Here is a 16,803-nt window from a genome sequence, read left to right as displayed (position 1 = left end):
GAGAGGAAGGAAACCATTCAGGGATTTTACCATGAGGCCAATGGGGACTTTAAAACAGTTAAGAGTTGAATGGTTATGATATGACAACTGAGGATGGATCAACAACGTTGTAGCTACTCCACAATACTAAACTAATTGACAGTGAAAAGGAAGCCTGTACAGAATACAAATATTCCAAAACATGTATCCTGTTTGCAATAAGGCACTAAAGTCAAATGTGGCCCGTTTATTAGGTACACCACCCCGTTCATGAAAATGTATCGCTTCTACAGACCGCGAGGCATCGAGGCATTCCGTTACTTTTCTATTGAATGTTAGAATGGGCAAAACGAGTGACGTCAGCGACTTTGAGCGTGGTGTGATCGTCGGTTACCAGGCGCGCCAGATCCAGTGTATCAGAAATGTCCACCCTCCTGAGCTTTACACGCACGACAGTGTCTCGGGTTTACCGAGAATGGTGTGACCAAACAAAAAATCATCCAGTCATCGGCAGTTCTATGTGAGAGAAAAAACTGCTTGTTGATGAGAGAGAGGTCGAAGGAGAATGGCAAGAATCATGCAAGCTAACAAGCGGACCACAAGCAGACTAGTAACGGCGCAGTACAACAGTCATATGCAGAACGGCATTCACTCAGTACAGATGAAACTTTATTTGTAAGTCGCTCTGGATAAGAGCGTCTGCTAAATGACTTAAATGTAAATGTATTTCTCAGATAAAAAGTCAAAAAGTTGTAGTAAACAGTTTCATTTTATCACATAGCTGACCAAGTTATCAAAGCATGGTGTTTTTTGTCTTTTGACTGGTCACAGGTCGGCGCAAGAAAAGATGATTATGATGTTGATGCTTTGTGTGCAACACGCACTTCTTCTTCTTTACTTGTGGTTGGCGACTTCAGGTTTTCAGGAACACTTTAAAAAGTAACTTGACACTGTGTTGATCAGTCAGCGCAAAATTTAGATTGATAACGATGTGAAGAAAATGTAATTGACAGAGGAGGGAGGGTGTGTACTGAATGAATACATGTGGTAAGAGATAGAATATACTCCTGGATCTTCTAACAGCAATGTGTCTGTCTGGTGTGTGCATGTATTATATATTAATTAGCAGCGTGGCAGTTTTCCCAGAGTTCCCACGCTATTGTGCATCTAACAGGCTATAATAGCAGCCAAAGAGGTCCGCTAGCATATCTGTGCTCCGATTTACACGCAAGTGTCCAGGTCAGCGTTTTACCCAGGTGACTGTCTTCAGCCATAGGAAAAACCTTCCGTAGCAAAATATACAGAGCTAGCTAGCTACCTTCCTTTTGCTTCTCATCCAACTGGTGCTAGCTACAGCTAAGTAGCCTTCTACTAGCAAGCTGCTACTGTTGTGCAGCAACCCGAGTTGCTCGACTGTTTTAGAACTCTGAGATTCGACTCAAAAGATGTTAGCATTGTCAGAAATGCTACCAAAAAGTAGCACATCGTTGGTTTTCATTGGGCAGATTTGTGCATGTGAGAGTGGTAAATTCGGATTTAAAAAAAACTGTTGCACCTACAAACTTAATCAGTCCAAATGGATCTGAGTCTATTGGTCACTTTATGCACACTGTAGATTTGTTTTAATCTGACGTCAAGAATTTGAGCTAGGTTTTGGCAAAATAATTGTCTGATGACCCTAGTGCTAACGACCCGTCAAAAATCCGATATACTGATTCTCTGGAATGGCTACGCGGATCATGACGAGAGACGGGGAGTGTGTTGACATTGGCTTAGATATGATGGTAGGGAGATTTTGAAGTTAACATTGAACTTCAAAGAATGCATACTATAGTCGAGCCGACCGGCACAACATTAAGACTATACAAACACAGTACAGACATACTGTACATCTGACTCTAATGCAGTAACGTGATTGGTCTGTATGGGATTATAATCTAGTAGATTATTATGCCCTCGTTAAGATCTTGACCCCGTCTATAGAGATGTGAATTATGATTATGTGATTGACCTCGTCTTACTGTTAGTCTCTGGTAAATGATGTTCTCTGATCTGAGAAGGGCTTTCTCATAAATGGGTCACTTGGACAAGATAAAGATTAGACTCAGTTTTAATAAATGTTCACTTACTTTCTCGAGGGAGATTTGCCTGCTTCTTAATTTTGAGAAACAAATTGGATTTTGTTTATACAAATGTCTTCTACTGTCTGACCGTCCCTCAGCTGTGTGCTCTGTGCCATGTGGCCCTGGGCTGGCTGAAAGAAAAGGATGCATCTCGGGCACCATTTGCCCTTGGAGGATTTGACCTCAGTCTTTTAAATACATCCTTCAAACACAGATACAAAACATGGGATCCTTCTGATTGCTTTCTTGATGTCGCAGTTCCCCCCTAGACCTATATACTTACAACCTTCCAATTGCTTTTATTTGTCAAGTGTTTTTAGCGTGTAATCATCTTAAATCTTAAGACGATACTAATGGGAAAAGACGTACCCCTCCTGTTAGTAATAATACATTATAAGAAAATGTAATTTAATCAGAAACGTGATCTTGTTCACTTTATTAAAATGTCAACTGAGTCTAATTCTGCTCTTTTGATACACACCACTATAACTTCTGTATTTTGCACATTTTCCTTAACATGGGCACTTTTGATTTGCACATTTTCCTTAACATGGGCACTTTTGATTTGCACATTTTAACAGACGCCACAATGTAATAAAAAAATATATATATATTATGGTTTCAATAGACAATGTCATGTATTATACTCGTTAAGGTTAACCCCTAACCAGTAAATAATTTCAGAGAAAGGAGTGTTGTGAACTGACTTCCATCACAACCCATGTACAGTGCATTCGGGATGCTTCAAGACCCCTGGACTTTATCCTCATTTTATTACGTTACAGAGTTATTCAAATACAATACCCCATAATGACAAAGCAAAAACAGTTAAAAAATCAAATGTTTCTTGCAGATTTGTTCCAAATGGAAAACTTTAAATATTACATTTACATAAGTATTCAGACCCTTAACTCAGTACTTTGTTGAAGCACCTTTTGGTAGTGATTACAGCCTCAAGTCTTCTTGGGTGTGATGCTACAAGCTTGCCACACCTGTATTTGGGGATTTTCTCCCATTCTTCTCTGCAGATCCTCTCAAGCTCTGTCAGGTTGGATGGGGAGTGTCGCTATTTTTCAGGTCTCTCCAGAGATGTTAGATTGGGTTCAAGTCAGGGCTCTGGCTGGGCCACTCAAGGACATTCAGAGACTTGTCCCGAAGCCACTCCTGCATTTTCTTGGCTGTGTGCTTAGGGTCGTTGTCCTGTTGGAAGGTGAATGAATCAATTTTAGAATAGGGCTGTAACGTAACGAAGTGGAAAAAGTCTAGGGGTATGAATACTTTCCGAATGCACTGTGTAGATGTTTTTTATTCAAAAAAAAAATCCTGACTTTTATTGAACAGAGATGATGACAGTGGGGAAAGATAACTTTGTGTCAAAGGGCAGTAGGCAGGATTCAGACCCATGCCGACACCATAGATGTGTGCTGGAGGCTGTGGTTTACACGGCTTGGCCACCATCACAACAAATTTGAGTCCCAATCCGAAATTTGCCCCCAGCTAAGGTCAATACTTTTTGTTATTATTTATAAATAGTGTGAATACATTTTTTTTCTGTTTTAAACCTTGGTAAATTGAATATGATCTATAATATTTCACTAAGTTGTTTTTATTAAGATACTGTGCATCTGGGTTAAGAACATGGGATTAATTCAGCAATCATGCCTTTTTTTTGTTAATGGTAGATTTTGTTTCTGATGTTAAGGATAAATGGCCTTTTGGGAAGATCCTAAAGAGGATTTAGAGATTGACTTTGGACCGTTCACTGTGACATTAAGATTATATATTGTTCATTACAGTATGTTTGTTGTCTTTTCTTAGCTCTGGAGTGGAATTTTGTCTGGACTTAACAAACCCCAAACTGTAGGAAACAAAACCCAAACTGTAGGAAACAAAACCCCAAACTGTAGGAAACAAAACCCAAACTGTAGGAAACAAAACCCAAACTGTAGGAAACAAAACCCCAAACTGTAGGAAACAAAACCCCAAACTGTAGGAAACAAAACCCCAAACTGTAGGAAACAAAACCCCAAACTGTAGGAAACAAAACCCCAAACTGTAGGAAACAAAACCCCAAACTGTAGGAAACAAAACCCCAAACTGTAGGAAACAAAACCCCAAACTGTAGGAAACAAAACCCCAAACTGTAGGAAACAAAACCCTAAACTGTAGGAAACAAAACCCTAAACTGTAGGAAACAAAACCCTAAACTGTAGGAAACAAAACCCTAAACTGTAGGAAACAAAACCCTAAACTGTAGGAAACAAAACCCTAAACTGTAGGAAACAAAACCCTAAACTGTAGGAAACAAAACCCTAAACTGTAGGAAACAAAACCCTAAACTGTAGGAAACAAAACCCTAAACTGTAGGAAACAAAACCCAAACTGTAGGAAACAAAACCCAAACTGTAGGAAACAAAACCCAAACTGTAGGAAACAAAACCCAAACTGTAGGAAACAAAACCCCAAACTGTAGGAAACAAAACCCCAAACTGTAGGAAACAAAACCCCAAACTGTAGGAAACAAAACCCCAAACTGTAGGAAACAAAACCCCAAACTGTAGGAAACAAAACCCAAACTGTAGGAAACAAACCCTAAACTGTAGGAAACAAAACCCCAAACTGTAGGAAACAAAACCCCAAACTGTAGGAAACAAAACCCCAAACTGTAGGAAACAAAACCCCAAACTGTAGGAAACAAAACCCCAAACTGTAGGAAACAAAACCCCAAACTGTAGGAAACAAAACCCCAAACTGTAGGAAACAAAACCCCAAACTGTAGGAAACAAAACCCCAAACTGTAGGAAACAAAACCCCAAACTGTAGGAAACAAAACCCCAAACTGTAGGAAACAAAACCCCAAACTGTAGGAAACAAAACCCTAAACTGTAGGAAACAAAACCCTAAACTGTAGGAAACAAAACCTAAACTGTAGGAAACAAACCCTAAACTGTAGGAAACAAAACCCTAAACTGTAGGAAACAAAACCCTAAACTGTAGGAAACAAAACCCCAAACTGTAGGAAACAAAACCCCAAACTGTAGGAAACAAAACCCCAAACTGTAGGAAACAAAACCCCAAACTGTAGGAAACTCGCACTATCATTCAAATTGTTTCTGGGTTGCTTTGGGTGTTCTACCGATTTGTGCCAATGCCTTCAGAGCACCTATGCCTGTGTTGGCGTGGGTTAGAATCCAGACCATTCCGTCATACTCTCTCTCCTACCCCTCTCACTCTCTGTCCAGGAGCAAGGCTGGATTAATGCAGGGGCTTCCTAGGGTTGAATTCACCAGGTCCGTGGGGGCCCAAGAAGCAGCAAAAATAAATTGAAAGTGTGTGTGTATATATGTATGTGTACATACATACATACATACATACATACATACATACATACATACATACATACATACATACATACATACATACATACATACATACATACATACATACAGTGGGGCAAAACGGTATTTAGTCAGCCACCAATTGTGCAAGTTATCCCACTTAAAAAGATGAGAGGCCTGTAATTTTCATCATAGGTACACTTCAACTATGACAGACAAAATGAGAAAGAAAAAAATCCTGAAAATCACATTGTGGGATTTTTTTATTAATTTATTTGCAAATTATGGTGGAAAATAAGTATTTTTGCACATATAACACTGTGGCTGAGGAAAGGTGCTATTCTCAATATAAGTGAACCCCAAATCAATGTAGTTATCATATTTGCACCTCTTCGATGGTCCAACGTCCCTGTCTGTTGTTCGGTGCCTTTCCAGGTAAGGGTGCCGTAATTCTTTGGCTGCATCTGACTCACAACTGTCAGTATCCATGCTAGCTGGGCTAACAACAACATGTAGAATTACTGATGCTAGCTGGGCTAACAACAACATGTAGAATTACTGATGCTAGCTGGGCTAACAACAACATGTAGAATTACTGATGCTAGCTGGGCTAACAACAACATGTAGAATTACTGATGCTAGCTGGGCTAACAACAACATGTAGAATTACTGATGCTAGCTGGGCTAACAACAACATGTAGAATTATTGATGCTAGCTGGGCTAACAACAACATGTAGAATTACTGATGCTAGCTGGGCTAACAACAACATGTAGAATTACTGATGCTAGCTGGGCTAACAACAACATGTAGAATTACTGATGCTGGCTGGGCTAACAACAACATGTAGAATTACTGATGCTAGCTGGGCTAACAACAACATGTAGAATTACTGATGCTAGCTGGGCTAACAACAACATGTAGAATTACTGATGCTAGCTGGGCTAACAACAACATGTAGAATTACTGATGCTAGCTGGGCTAACAACAACATGTAGAATTACTGATGCTAGCTGGGCTAACAACAACATGTAGAATTACTGATGCTAGCTGGGCTAACAACAACATGTAGAATTACTGATGCTAGCTGGGCTAACAACATGTAGAATTACTGATGCTAGCTGGGCTAACAACAACATGTAGAATTACTGATGCTAGCTGGGCTAACAACAACATGTAGAATTACTGATGCTGGCTGGGCTAACAACAACATGTAGAATTACTGATGCTGGCTGGGCTAACAACAACATGTAGAATTACTGATGCTGGCTGGGCTAACAACAACATGTAGAATTACTGATGCTAGCTGGGCTAACAACAACATGTAGAATTACTGATGCTAGCTGGGCTAACAACAACATGTAGAATTACTGATGCTAGCTGGGCTAACAACAACATGTAGAATTACTGATGCTGGCTGGGCTAACAACAACATGTAGAATTATTGATGCTGGCTGGGCTAACAACAACATGTAGAATTACTGATGCTAGCTGGGCTAACAACAACATGTAGAATTATTGATGCTAGCTGGGCTAACAACAACATGTAGAATTACTGATGCTGGCAATGGACGTGCTCGTGGAAGCAGAACAACTTGTGTCTTCGACATGTGCAGGTGTACCCCCGACGGCATTGCGTGTACCCCCCAGTTTGGGAATACCTGATCATGTATTTTCAGGTAGATACCTGCTGCTCTCACGATTGGATTCTTCTGTGGCAGTGGTAAAACTCTGACTGGACAAGTAGATGCGCAATGAATTATAGGTAATTACCACGTTTTATGCACTACACTATGTAGAATATTTGCCTGTTGGAAACTACAACTACTTTACTTTACTGACTTTATTGTCCCCATGGGGAAATTTTGTTGCAGTGTCATGTACACATTTTAAAGCGGTTTTTAAACAACTCCCTACTACATTACACAGTTCAGGCTGGATCTGATCTCTAGAGAAACTGTGTTAATGTGCTCGTTGAGGAAGAAAAAAAAAAAAAACTAAATGGAATTCAAATCATTTAACCGATATAGGTCAATTAGTTGTTTAAAAACGAACAAATAACATACATTTTGGTTAATCGCTCAACACTACTGTTAACAATTATATATATATATATATATATATTATTATTATATATATATATATTTTTTTAAGCCCGTATGATTTCTTAATCCAGCCCCGTCCAGGAATATTGTAAACTCATTAAACTGACAAATGCATCACTACCCATTTAAGAGATTACATATCCTAAATTTGCCTTTGGCTAAAACGAATACTTATGGTCTTAGTTATAAGTAGGGTCAGTACATTATGTCTATAATGTAACTTTGCTCGATTGCGAATACAGTATATTATGATATGGTATATCTGGGTTAACAGTGTGTTTTTAGAGGAGATTGCTAAAGTAATCTTTATTCATGATCTTTTTGGGTTGGAGGATGAATGGTATTTTGAAAGCAAAGGAGAATTAAGGATGAATTTGGACTATTCACTAATATTAAGAGTCATTCATATTAACCTAAATTGTTAATTACAGTATGTTTACAGTCATTTCTCTTCAAACTTTTGGATTGGTGGAGCTGTGATCAGCCATTCTCACAAACTATATTGTTTTGCTATGCACAACATTGTCTAGAGGTGGATAGGTGGTACAAAATAGATAGCTGATAGATGGATATAGATACTGGATATTCATAGATACTGGATATAGCCAAATACATTTAAAATCAGTTTTTCACAATTCCTGACATTTAATCCTCGTAAAAATTCCCTGTTTTAGGTCAGTTAGGATCACCTCTTAATTAAGAATGTGAAATGTCAGAATAATAGTAGAGTGATTTATTTCAGCTTTTATTTCTTTCATCACATTCCCAGTGGGTCATGAGTTTACATACACTCAATTAGTATTTGGTAGCATTGCCTTTATATTGTTTAACTTGGGTCAAACGTTTCAGGTAGCCTTCCACAAGCTTCCCACAATAAGTTAGGTGAATTTTGGCCCATACACCTCCAATTAACTCAAATTATGTCAATTATCATATCAGAAGTTTCTAAAGCCATGACATAATTTTCAGAAATTTTCCAAGCTGTTTAAAGGAACAGTCAACTTAGTGTATGTAAACTTCTGACCCACTGGAATTGTGATAGTGACTTATAAGTGAAATAATCTGTCTGTAAACAATTGTTGGAAGAATTACTTGTGTCATGCACGAAGTAAATGTCCTAACTGACTGCCAAAACTATAGTTTGTTAGCAAGAAATTTGTGGAGTGGTTGAAAAATGAGTTTCATTGACTCCAACCTATGTGTATGTAAACATCCGACTTCAACTGTAGATAGAGAGATGCATAGATATGGATGTGTGTGTGTATATGTATATTTGAGAGAGAGCTCTAGAGGGATATACCACACGGTACAAGTCAAACATTTGGACACACCTACTCATTTTTATTTAAACTTTTTTCTACATTGTAGAATAATATAAAATACATCATATATGAAATAAAACATATGGAATCATGTAGTATCCAAAAAAGTGTTCATCAAAATATATTTTAGATTCTTCAAAAGTAGCCACCCTTTGCCTTAAAAACAGCTTTGCACACTCTTGGCATTCTCTCAACCAGCTTCACCTGGAATGCTTTTCCAACAGTCTTGACGGAGTTCCCACATATGCTGAGCACTTGTTGGCTGCTTTTCCTTCACTCTGCGGTCCAACTCATCCCAACCATCTCAATTGGGTTGAGGTCAGGTGATTGTGGAGGCCAGGTCATCTGATGCGGCACTCCATCACTCTCCTTCTCGGTCAAATAGCCCTTCCTGTTGAAAAACAATTGATAGTCGCACTAAGCTCAAACTAGATGGGATGGCGTATTGCTGAAGAATGCTGTGGTAACCATGCTGGTTAAGTGTGCCTTGAATTCTAAACAAATCACTGACAGTGTCATCAGCGACGCACCATCACACCTTCTACATGTTTCACAGTTGGAACCGGAACTGCGGAGATCATCCGTTCACCGACTCTGCATCTCACAAAGACAGCGGTTAGAACCTCTCATCAGATTTAAGGACAGATTTCCCCCTGTCTAATGTTCATTGCTTGTGTTTCTTGCCCCAAGCAAGTCTCTTCTTCTTATTGGTGTCCTTTAGTATTGTTTTTTTTGTTGTTGCAGCAACTCAACCATTAAGGCCTGATTCATGCAGTCTACTCTGAATAATTGATGTTGAGATGCATCTGTTACTTGAACTCTGTGAAGCATTTATTTGGGCTGCAATTTCTGAGGCTGGTAACTCTAATGAACTCATCCTCTGCAGCAGAGGTAACTCTGGGTCTTCCTTTCCTGTGGCGGTCCTCATGAGAGCCTGTTTCATAACAGAGCTTGATGGTTTTTGCTACTGCACTTGAAGAAACGTTCAAAGTTCTTGAAATTTTCCAGATTGACTGATCTTCATATCTTATCATCTTATCATTCATATCTTATCATATCTCATATCTTAGTTATGTATGTCGTTTCTCTTTGCTTATTTGAACTGTTCTCGCCCTAATATGCACTTTGGTATTTTACCAAACAGGGCTATCTTCTGTATTCCACCACTACCTTGTCACAACACAACTGATTGGCTCAAATGCATTAAGAAAGAAAGAAATTCCACAAATTAACTTTTAACAAGGCACACCTGTTAATTGACATGCATTCCAGGTGACTACCTCATGAATCTGGTTGAGAGAATACCAAGAGTGTGAAAAGCTGTCAAGGCTTAGCTTGGCTACTTTGAAGAATCTGAAATATAAAATATATTTTGATTTAACACTTTTTTGTTTACTACATGATTTCATGTGTTATTTCATAGTTTTATCCTACAGTGTAGAAAATAATAAAAAATAAAGAAAAACCCTTGAATGTCTAGGTGTGTCCTAACTTTAGACTTGTGGTGTATGTATATATATATATATATATATTTATTATTATTATTTTGGATAATTAAAAAAAAGTATACGATTTGTATAACAAAATATATAATATAACGTATGCACCATTTTTAAAGGACGCTGTGTGTGTAGTGTATCAGTCTGTGTGTTGTGATCACCTGTGCTGGCCCACTTTCTCTGCCTCATCTCCTTCTTTTCAATCAGGATTAGTGGTCTGGATGTTGTTCCCAGAGAACTGTCCAATAGCTTTACCACATGGATAAACCTGTCTGTCAGTCTGAGTCACACATTCACACCCTCACTTCATCAAGAGGGAGTAGGACAGTACAGGTGCATCAAAGCTGGGACTGAGAGAAAAACAGCTTTGATCTATCTCCAAGCCATCAGACTGTTAAACAGTCACTACTACTCAGTACCCTGCCCTGAACCTCAGTCACTGTTACTACCCTGCCCTGAACCTCAGTCACTGTTACTACCCTGCCCTGAACCTCAGTCACTGTTACTACCCTGCCCTGAACCTCAGTCACTGTTACTACCCTGCCCTGAACCTCAGTCACTGTTACTACCCTGCCCTGAACCTCAGTCACTGTTACTACCCTGCCCTGAACCTCAGTCACTGTTACTACCCTGCCCTGAACCTCAGTCACTGTTACTACCCTGCTCTGAACCTCAGTCACTGTTACTACCCGGTACCCTGCTCTGAACCTCAGACACTGTTACTACCCGGTGCCCTGCACCTCAGTCGCTGTTACTACCCGGTACCCTGCCCTGAACCTCAGTCGCTGTTACTACCCGGTACCCTGCCCTGAACCTCAGTCGCTGTTACTACCCGGTACCCTGCCCTGAACCTTAGAGGCTGCTGCCCTATGTACATAGTCATGGAACACTGGTAACTTTAATAATGTTTACATACTGTTTTACCTACTTTAGACCTATATGCTGTATTGTAGTCATGGCTCATCCTATATAACAGATTGCTTTGTATCTAGATTGTGTGTGCTGTTTTTATTGCTAGGCATTACTGCACTGTTAGAGCTAGAAGCGATTTAACATCTGTGTACGCAATCAATACACTTTTGATTTGACACACTATCATAGGGAGAACATGTCCTCCAACTTTAATTCGATCATCTTCCAAATACCTAGACTTCAAGTTCACATACCTTATTTAGGGTTAGGAAGACATTCAATTAATCCTCTTTATTAGCCTGAATTCATTCCTGGTTTAATGTTGTCGCCTACTTCAGATGTTGTTTACCATGGGCTGATGTTTTTCTCCGCTAACCTTTCTGGTGGGCTGATGGAGAAAATGTCTGAATCTTTCCTATCGTATGTTTCTACTGCAGCTTGGGCTGTGTTCAACAGTGAGAGGGATGTGACATGTTTCTACTGCAGCTTGGGCTGTGTTCAACAGTGAGAGGGATGTGACATGTTTCTACTGCAGCTTGGGCTGTGTTCAAGTGAGAGGGATCTGACATGTTTCTACTGCAGCTTGGGCTGTGTTCTACAGTGAGAGGGATGTGACATGTTTCTACTGCAGCTTGGGTTGTGTTCAACAGTGAGAGGGATTGTTTCTACAGTGAGTGTTCTAGTGAGATGTGACATGTTTCTACTGCAGCTTGGGCTGTGTTCTACAGTGAGAGGGATGTGACATGTTTCTACAGCTTGGGCTGTGTTCTACAGTGAGAGGGATGTGACATGTTTCTTGCAGCTTGGGCTGTGTTCTACAGTGAGAGGGATGTGACATGTTTCTACTGCAGCTTGGGCTGTGTTCTACAGTGAGAGGGATGTGACATGTTTCTACTGCAGCTTGGGCTGTGTTCTACAGTGAGAGGGATGTGACATGTTTCTACTGCAGCTTGGGCTGTGTTCAACAGTGAGAGGGATGTGACATGTTTCTACTGCAGCTTGGGCTGTGTTCAACAGTGAGAGGGATGTGACATGTTTCTACTGCAGCTTGGGCTGTGTTCTACAGTGAGAGGGATGTGACATGTTTCTACTGCAGCTTGGGCTGTGTTCTACAGTGAGAGGGATGTGACATGTTTCTACTGCAGCTTGGGCTGTGTTCAACAGTGAGAGGGATCTGACATGTTTCTACTGCAGCTTGGGCTGTGTTCAACAGTGAGAGGGATGTGACATGTTTCTACTGCAGCTTGGGCTGTGTTCAACAGTGAGAGGGATCTGACATGTTTCTACTGCAGCTTGGAGAGGGATCTGACATGTTCAGCAGTGAGAGGGATGTGACATGTTTCTACTGCAGCTTGGGTGTGTTCAACAGTGAGAGGGATGTGACATGTTTCTACTGCAGCTTGGGCTGTGTTCAACAGTGAGAGGGATGTGACATGTTTCTACTGCAGCTTGGGCTGTGTTCAAGTGAGAGGGATCTGACATGTTTCTACTGCAGCTTGGGCTGTGTTCTACAGTGAGAGGGATGTGACATGTTTCTACTGCAGCTTGGGCTGTGTTCTACAGTGAGAGGGATGTGACATGTTTCTACTGCAGCTTGGGCTGTGTTCTACAGTGAGAGGGATGTGACATGTTTCTACTGCAGCTTGGGCTGTGTTCTACAGTGAGAGGGATGTGACATGTTTCTACTGCAGCTTGGGTTGTGTTCTACAGTGAGAGGGATGTGACATGTTTCTACTGCAGCTTGGGCTGTGTTCTACAGTGAGAGGGATGTGACATGTTTCTACTGCAGCTTGGGCTGTGTTCTACAGTGAGAGGGATGTGACATGTTTCTACTGCAGCTTGGGCTGTGTTCTACAGTGAGAGGGATGTGACATGTTTCTACTGCAGCTTGGGCTGTGTTCTACAGTGAGAGGGATGTGACATGTTTCTACTGCAGCTTGGGCTGTGTTCTACAGTGAGAGGGATGTGACATGTTTCTACTGCAGCTTGGGCTGTGTTCTACAGTGAGAGGGATGTGACATGTTTCTACTGCAGCTTGGGCTGTTCTGTGACATGTTTCTACTGCAGCTTGGGCTGTGTTCTACAGTGAGAGGGATGTGCACATGTTTCTACTGCAGCTTGGGCTGTGTTCTACAGTGAGAGGGATGTGTTTCTACTGCAGCTTGGGCTGTGTTCTACAGTGAGAGGGATGTGACATGTTTCTACTGCAGCTTGGGCTGTGTTCTACAGTGAGAGGGATGTGACATGTTTCTACTGCAGCTTGGGCTGTGTTCAACAGTGAGAGGGATCTGACATGTTTCTACTGCAGCTTGGGTTGTGTTCTGTGAGAGGGATCTGACATGTTTCTACTGCAGCTTGGGCTGTGTTCTACAGTGAGAGGGATGTGACATGTTTCTACTGCAGCTTGGGTTGTGTTCTACAGTGAGAGGGATCTGACATGTTTCTACAGTGGGCTGTGTTCAGAGTGAGAGGGATGTGACATGTTTCTACTGCAGCTTGGGCTGTGTTCTTGAGAGGGATGTGACATGTTTCTACTGCAGCTTGGGTTGTGTTCTACAGTGAGAGGGATGTGACATGTTTCTACTGCAGCTTGGGCTGTGTTCTACAGTGAGAGGGATGTGACTCTTCTGGTTTTGTTTTTTTTCTCCTCAGAAACTCGTTCTATGAGTCTCTGAAGCAGATTGGTGCCAGCCAGCATCAGGGCAACGCAGTTGGCATGGGAACGTATGAGACGGTGCAACACTTCAACGACATCAAGGAACATCTACACGTGGTCAAGAAGAACATCGAACACCTCATCACACGCACTGGGGTTTGTCAACAACTTATTTGACCGTAAATCTCAGGCGTTATCCACATGTCTTTCTCAAGTCTTTTCCTGATTCCTCGAACTTCGCCTCCTTCGCCAACCACATTGGAAGAGAAGATCCATGGTCCTTCTTCCTCAGACCTTCTCCTCCAATGTGTTTTGAGAAGACGGGGAAGAACGAGGACATGAGGAATCTAGATGTTTACTGTATATTTTTGTGTCTTATGCTGCGTGTAGAACCCCAGTGAAAAGCAGGTGATGAACTGCCCTGATCCCCCTCCAATGCCTTCCTGTTTGGGTACCACACACTTCCTGGTCTTTGTGGTCATCCAATCAGTCCTGTTCTTCACCTACATTATGTACAAGTAAGAGCAATAATAAATAAATAGTATAACTAATACATTTTAAAATCTTATGTTTGTCATAACTCATCTCTTTCTCTCTCCTCAATTTCAACTCTCTCCTCTCTTTTCAATTTCAACTCTCTCCTCTCTTCTCAATTTCAACTCTCTCCTCTCTTCTCAATTTCAACTCTCTCCTCTCTTCTCAATTTCAACTCTCTCCTCTCTTCTCAATTTCAACTCTCTCCTCTCTTCTCAATTTCAACTCTCTCCTCTCTTCTCAATTTCAACTCTCTCCTCTCTTCTCAATTTCAACTCTCTCCTCTCTTCTCAATTTCAACTCTCTCCTCTCTTCTCAATTTCAACTCTCTCCTCTCTTCTCAATTTCAACTCTCTCCTCTCTTCTCAATTTCAACTCTCTCCTCTCTTCTCAATTTCAACTCTCTCCTCTCTTCTCAATTTCAACTCTCTCCTCTCTTCTCAATTTCAACTCTCTCCTCTCTTCTCAATTTCAACTCTCTCCTCTCTTCTCAATTTCAACTCTCTCCTCTCTTCTCAATTTCAACTCTCTCCTCTCTTCTCAATTTCAACTCTCTCCTCTCTTCTCAATTTCAACTCTCTCCTCTCTTCTCAATGTCAACTCTCTCCTCTCTTCTCAATGTCAACTCTCTCCTCTCTTCTCAATGTCAACTCTCTCCTCTCTTCTCAATGTCAACTCTCTCCTCTCTCATCTCTTTCTCTTTCTTCTCCCTCTACAGAAGTCAACAAGAAGCAGCAGCAAAGAAATTCTTTTGATGAAACACTCATCAATATCATGCCAATATGTAAATGAGAGACTGTTCATTTTTCTGGTTATTTTGGTTTTGTTTTTCAAAATTGTAAATTATTGTACTTGAAAATTAGGTTGTTTGAGAAGTTTCTTTTTTAATTGCTTAGTTTTAATTTGATCTGATGTTATGTATAGGGTATGTGAATGAATGCTCGTGTGGGACATTTTGTTAAAAGATTCCAAATATGATGTAATATATTCTATACAGTATTTTGACAAGTCGTTGGGTGATATTCTGATCTTTCGACTGATTTTTGATAAGTTCCCACTCTCAGAAAACAAAAACACCGAATGCCCGTTCACATAGCTTAGAAAACTGTGGATTTAATAAATGTGCAATTTTGTATGAATTCTGAACTGTGTTGAAGAAAAGCCACAGTGGATGTCCAATATGTGTGTCTTCTTGAATGGTTGAAACATGCCAATCTGGCATTTTTCTTTTTTCTTCTCAAGCAAATTTACATAAACAAAAAACAAACCAACATTTTTGTCTTTGTTCCTGTATGCCATCCTATTGTTTACATTTTTGGTTTTCAGGTATTAAAAAAAGTTGCCTTAATTGTTGTTAAATTTGACCTACTAGCCTGGTCCCAGATCTGTTTGCACTATCGTCCTGTCGCTAAAGTTCAGGATCCCTTTTTAAAGACATTAGCTTAATGCATGGCTTAGTGCTTAGTCTGGTCACGGTTTGGTCTAAGGGAGGCACGGTAGACTGGTGTCTCTGGCACGGTAGACTGGTGTCTCTGGCACGGTAGACTGGTGACTCTGGCACGGTAGACTGGTGACTCTGGCACGGTAGACTGGTGACTCTGGCACGGTAGACTGGTGACTCTGGCACGGTAGACTGGTGACTCTGGCACGGTAGACTGGTGACTCTGGCACGGTAGACTGGTGACTCTGGCACGGTAGACTGGTGACTCTGGCACGGTAGACTGGTGACTCTGGCACGGTAGACTGGTGACTCTGGCACGGTAGACTGGTGTCCAGCAATAATGGCCTCTGACAGATCAGTGGACATTATGCTGGGCCTTATGTGAGAGAGAACAACGCTGTGTGCCGGTGGTGAGGTTTAGGTAGGGTTGCAAAGCTACCTGTAATTTAACACAGTTACGGAATCTTCCTAATTTTGGTAATTAATACTTGAATAACCTTTTTTTTTTAAATATATATATATTTTTTTCATATACTGCATGTTGTAACTTACATCAGTGGGTAACTGCTCACCTTGTGATGGCCACTGGCACGCTGGAGAAGTGTGTTCTTCATGGATGAATCCAGGTTTCAACTGTACGGGGCAGATGGCATTGTGTGGGCGAGCGGTTTGCTGATGTGAACAGAGTGCCGGGTGGTGGTGGTGGTAGGGTTATGGTATAGGCAGGTATAAGCTACGGACAACGAACACAATTTGCAATTTATCAATGGCAATTTGAAGTGACAGAGATGCCGTGACGAGATCCTGAGGCCCGTTGTCGTGCCATTCATCCACCGCCGTCACCTCATGTTGCAGCATGATAACGCAAGGCCCCATGTCGCAAGGATCTGTACAC

At 41.0% G+C, this 16,803-nt stretch overlaps 1 protein-coding gene across 1 annotated transcript in view; it reads left to right on the top strand.

Moving 5' to 3' along the window:
- The window catches only part of lman1 (lectin, mannose-binding, 1), a 36,215-nt gene extending 20,477 nt beyond the window's left edge, over positions 1-15,738 (top strand). The window contains exons 11-13 of the mRNA XM_052458538.1: positions 13,930-14,089; positions 14,324-14,451; positions 15,186-15,738. Coding sequence (XP_052314498.1) covers positions 13,930-14,089; positions 14,324-14,451; positions 15,186-15,222 — 325 coding nt within the window. The 3' untranslated portion in view covers positions 15,223-15,738. The remainder of the gene's footprint in view (positions 1-13,929; positions 14,090-14,323; positions 14,452-15,185) is intronic.
- Positions 15,739-16,803: the final 1,065 nt, after the last annotated feature.

This window comes from Oncorhynchus keta, chromosome 12, assembly GCF_023373465.1.
Source record: "Oncorhynchus keta strain PuntledgeMale-10-30-2019 chromosome 12, Oket_V2, whole genome shotgun sequence".
Lineage (NCBI taxonomy): Eukaryota > Metazoa > Chordata > Actinopteri > Salmoniformes > Salmonidae > Oncorhynchus > Oncorhynchus keta.
The sequence above is the reverse complement of the archived record's forward strand: the minus strand, read 5'-3'. Positions and strand labels throughout refer to the sequence as shown.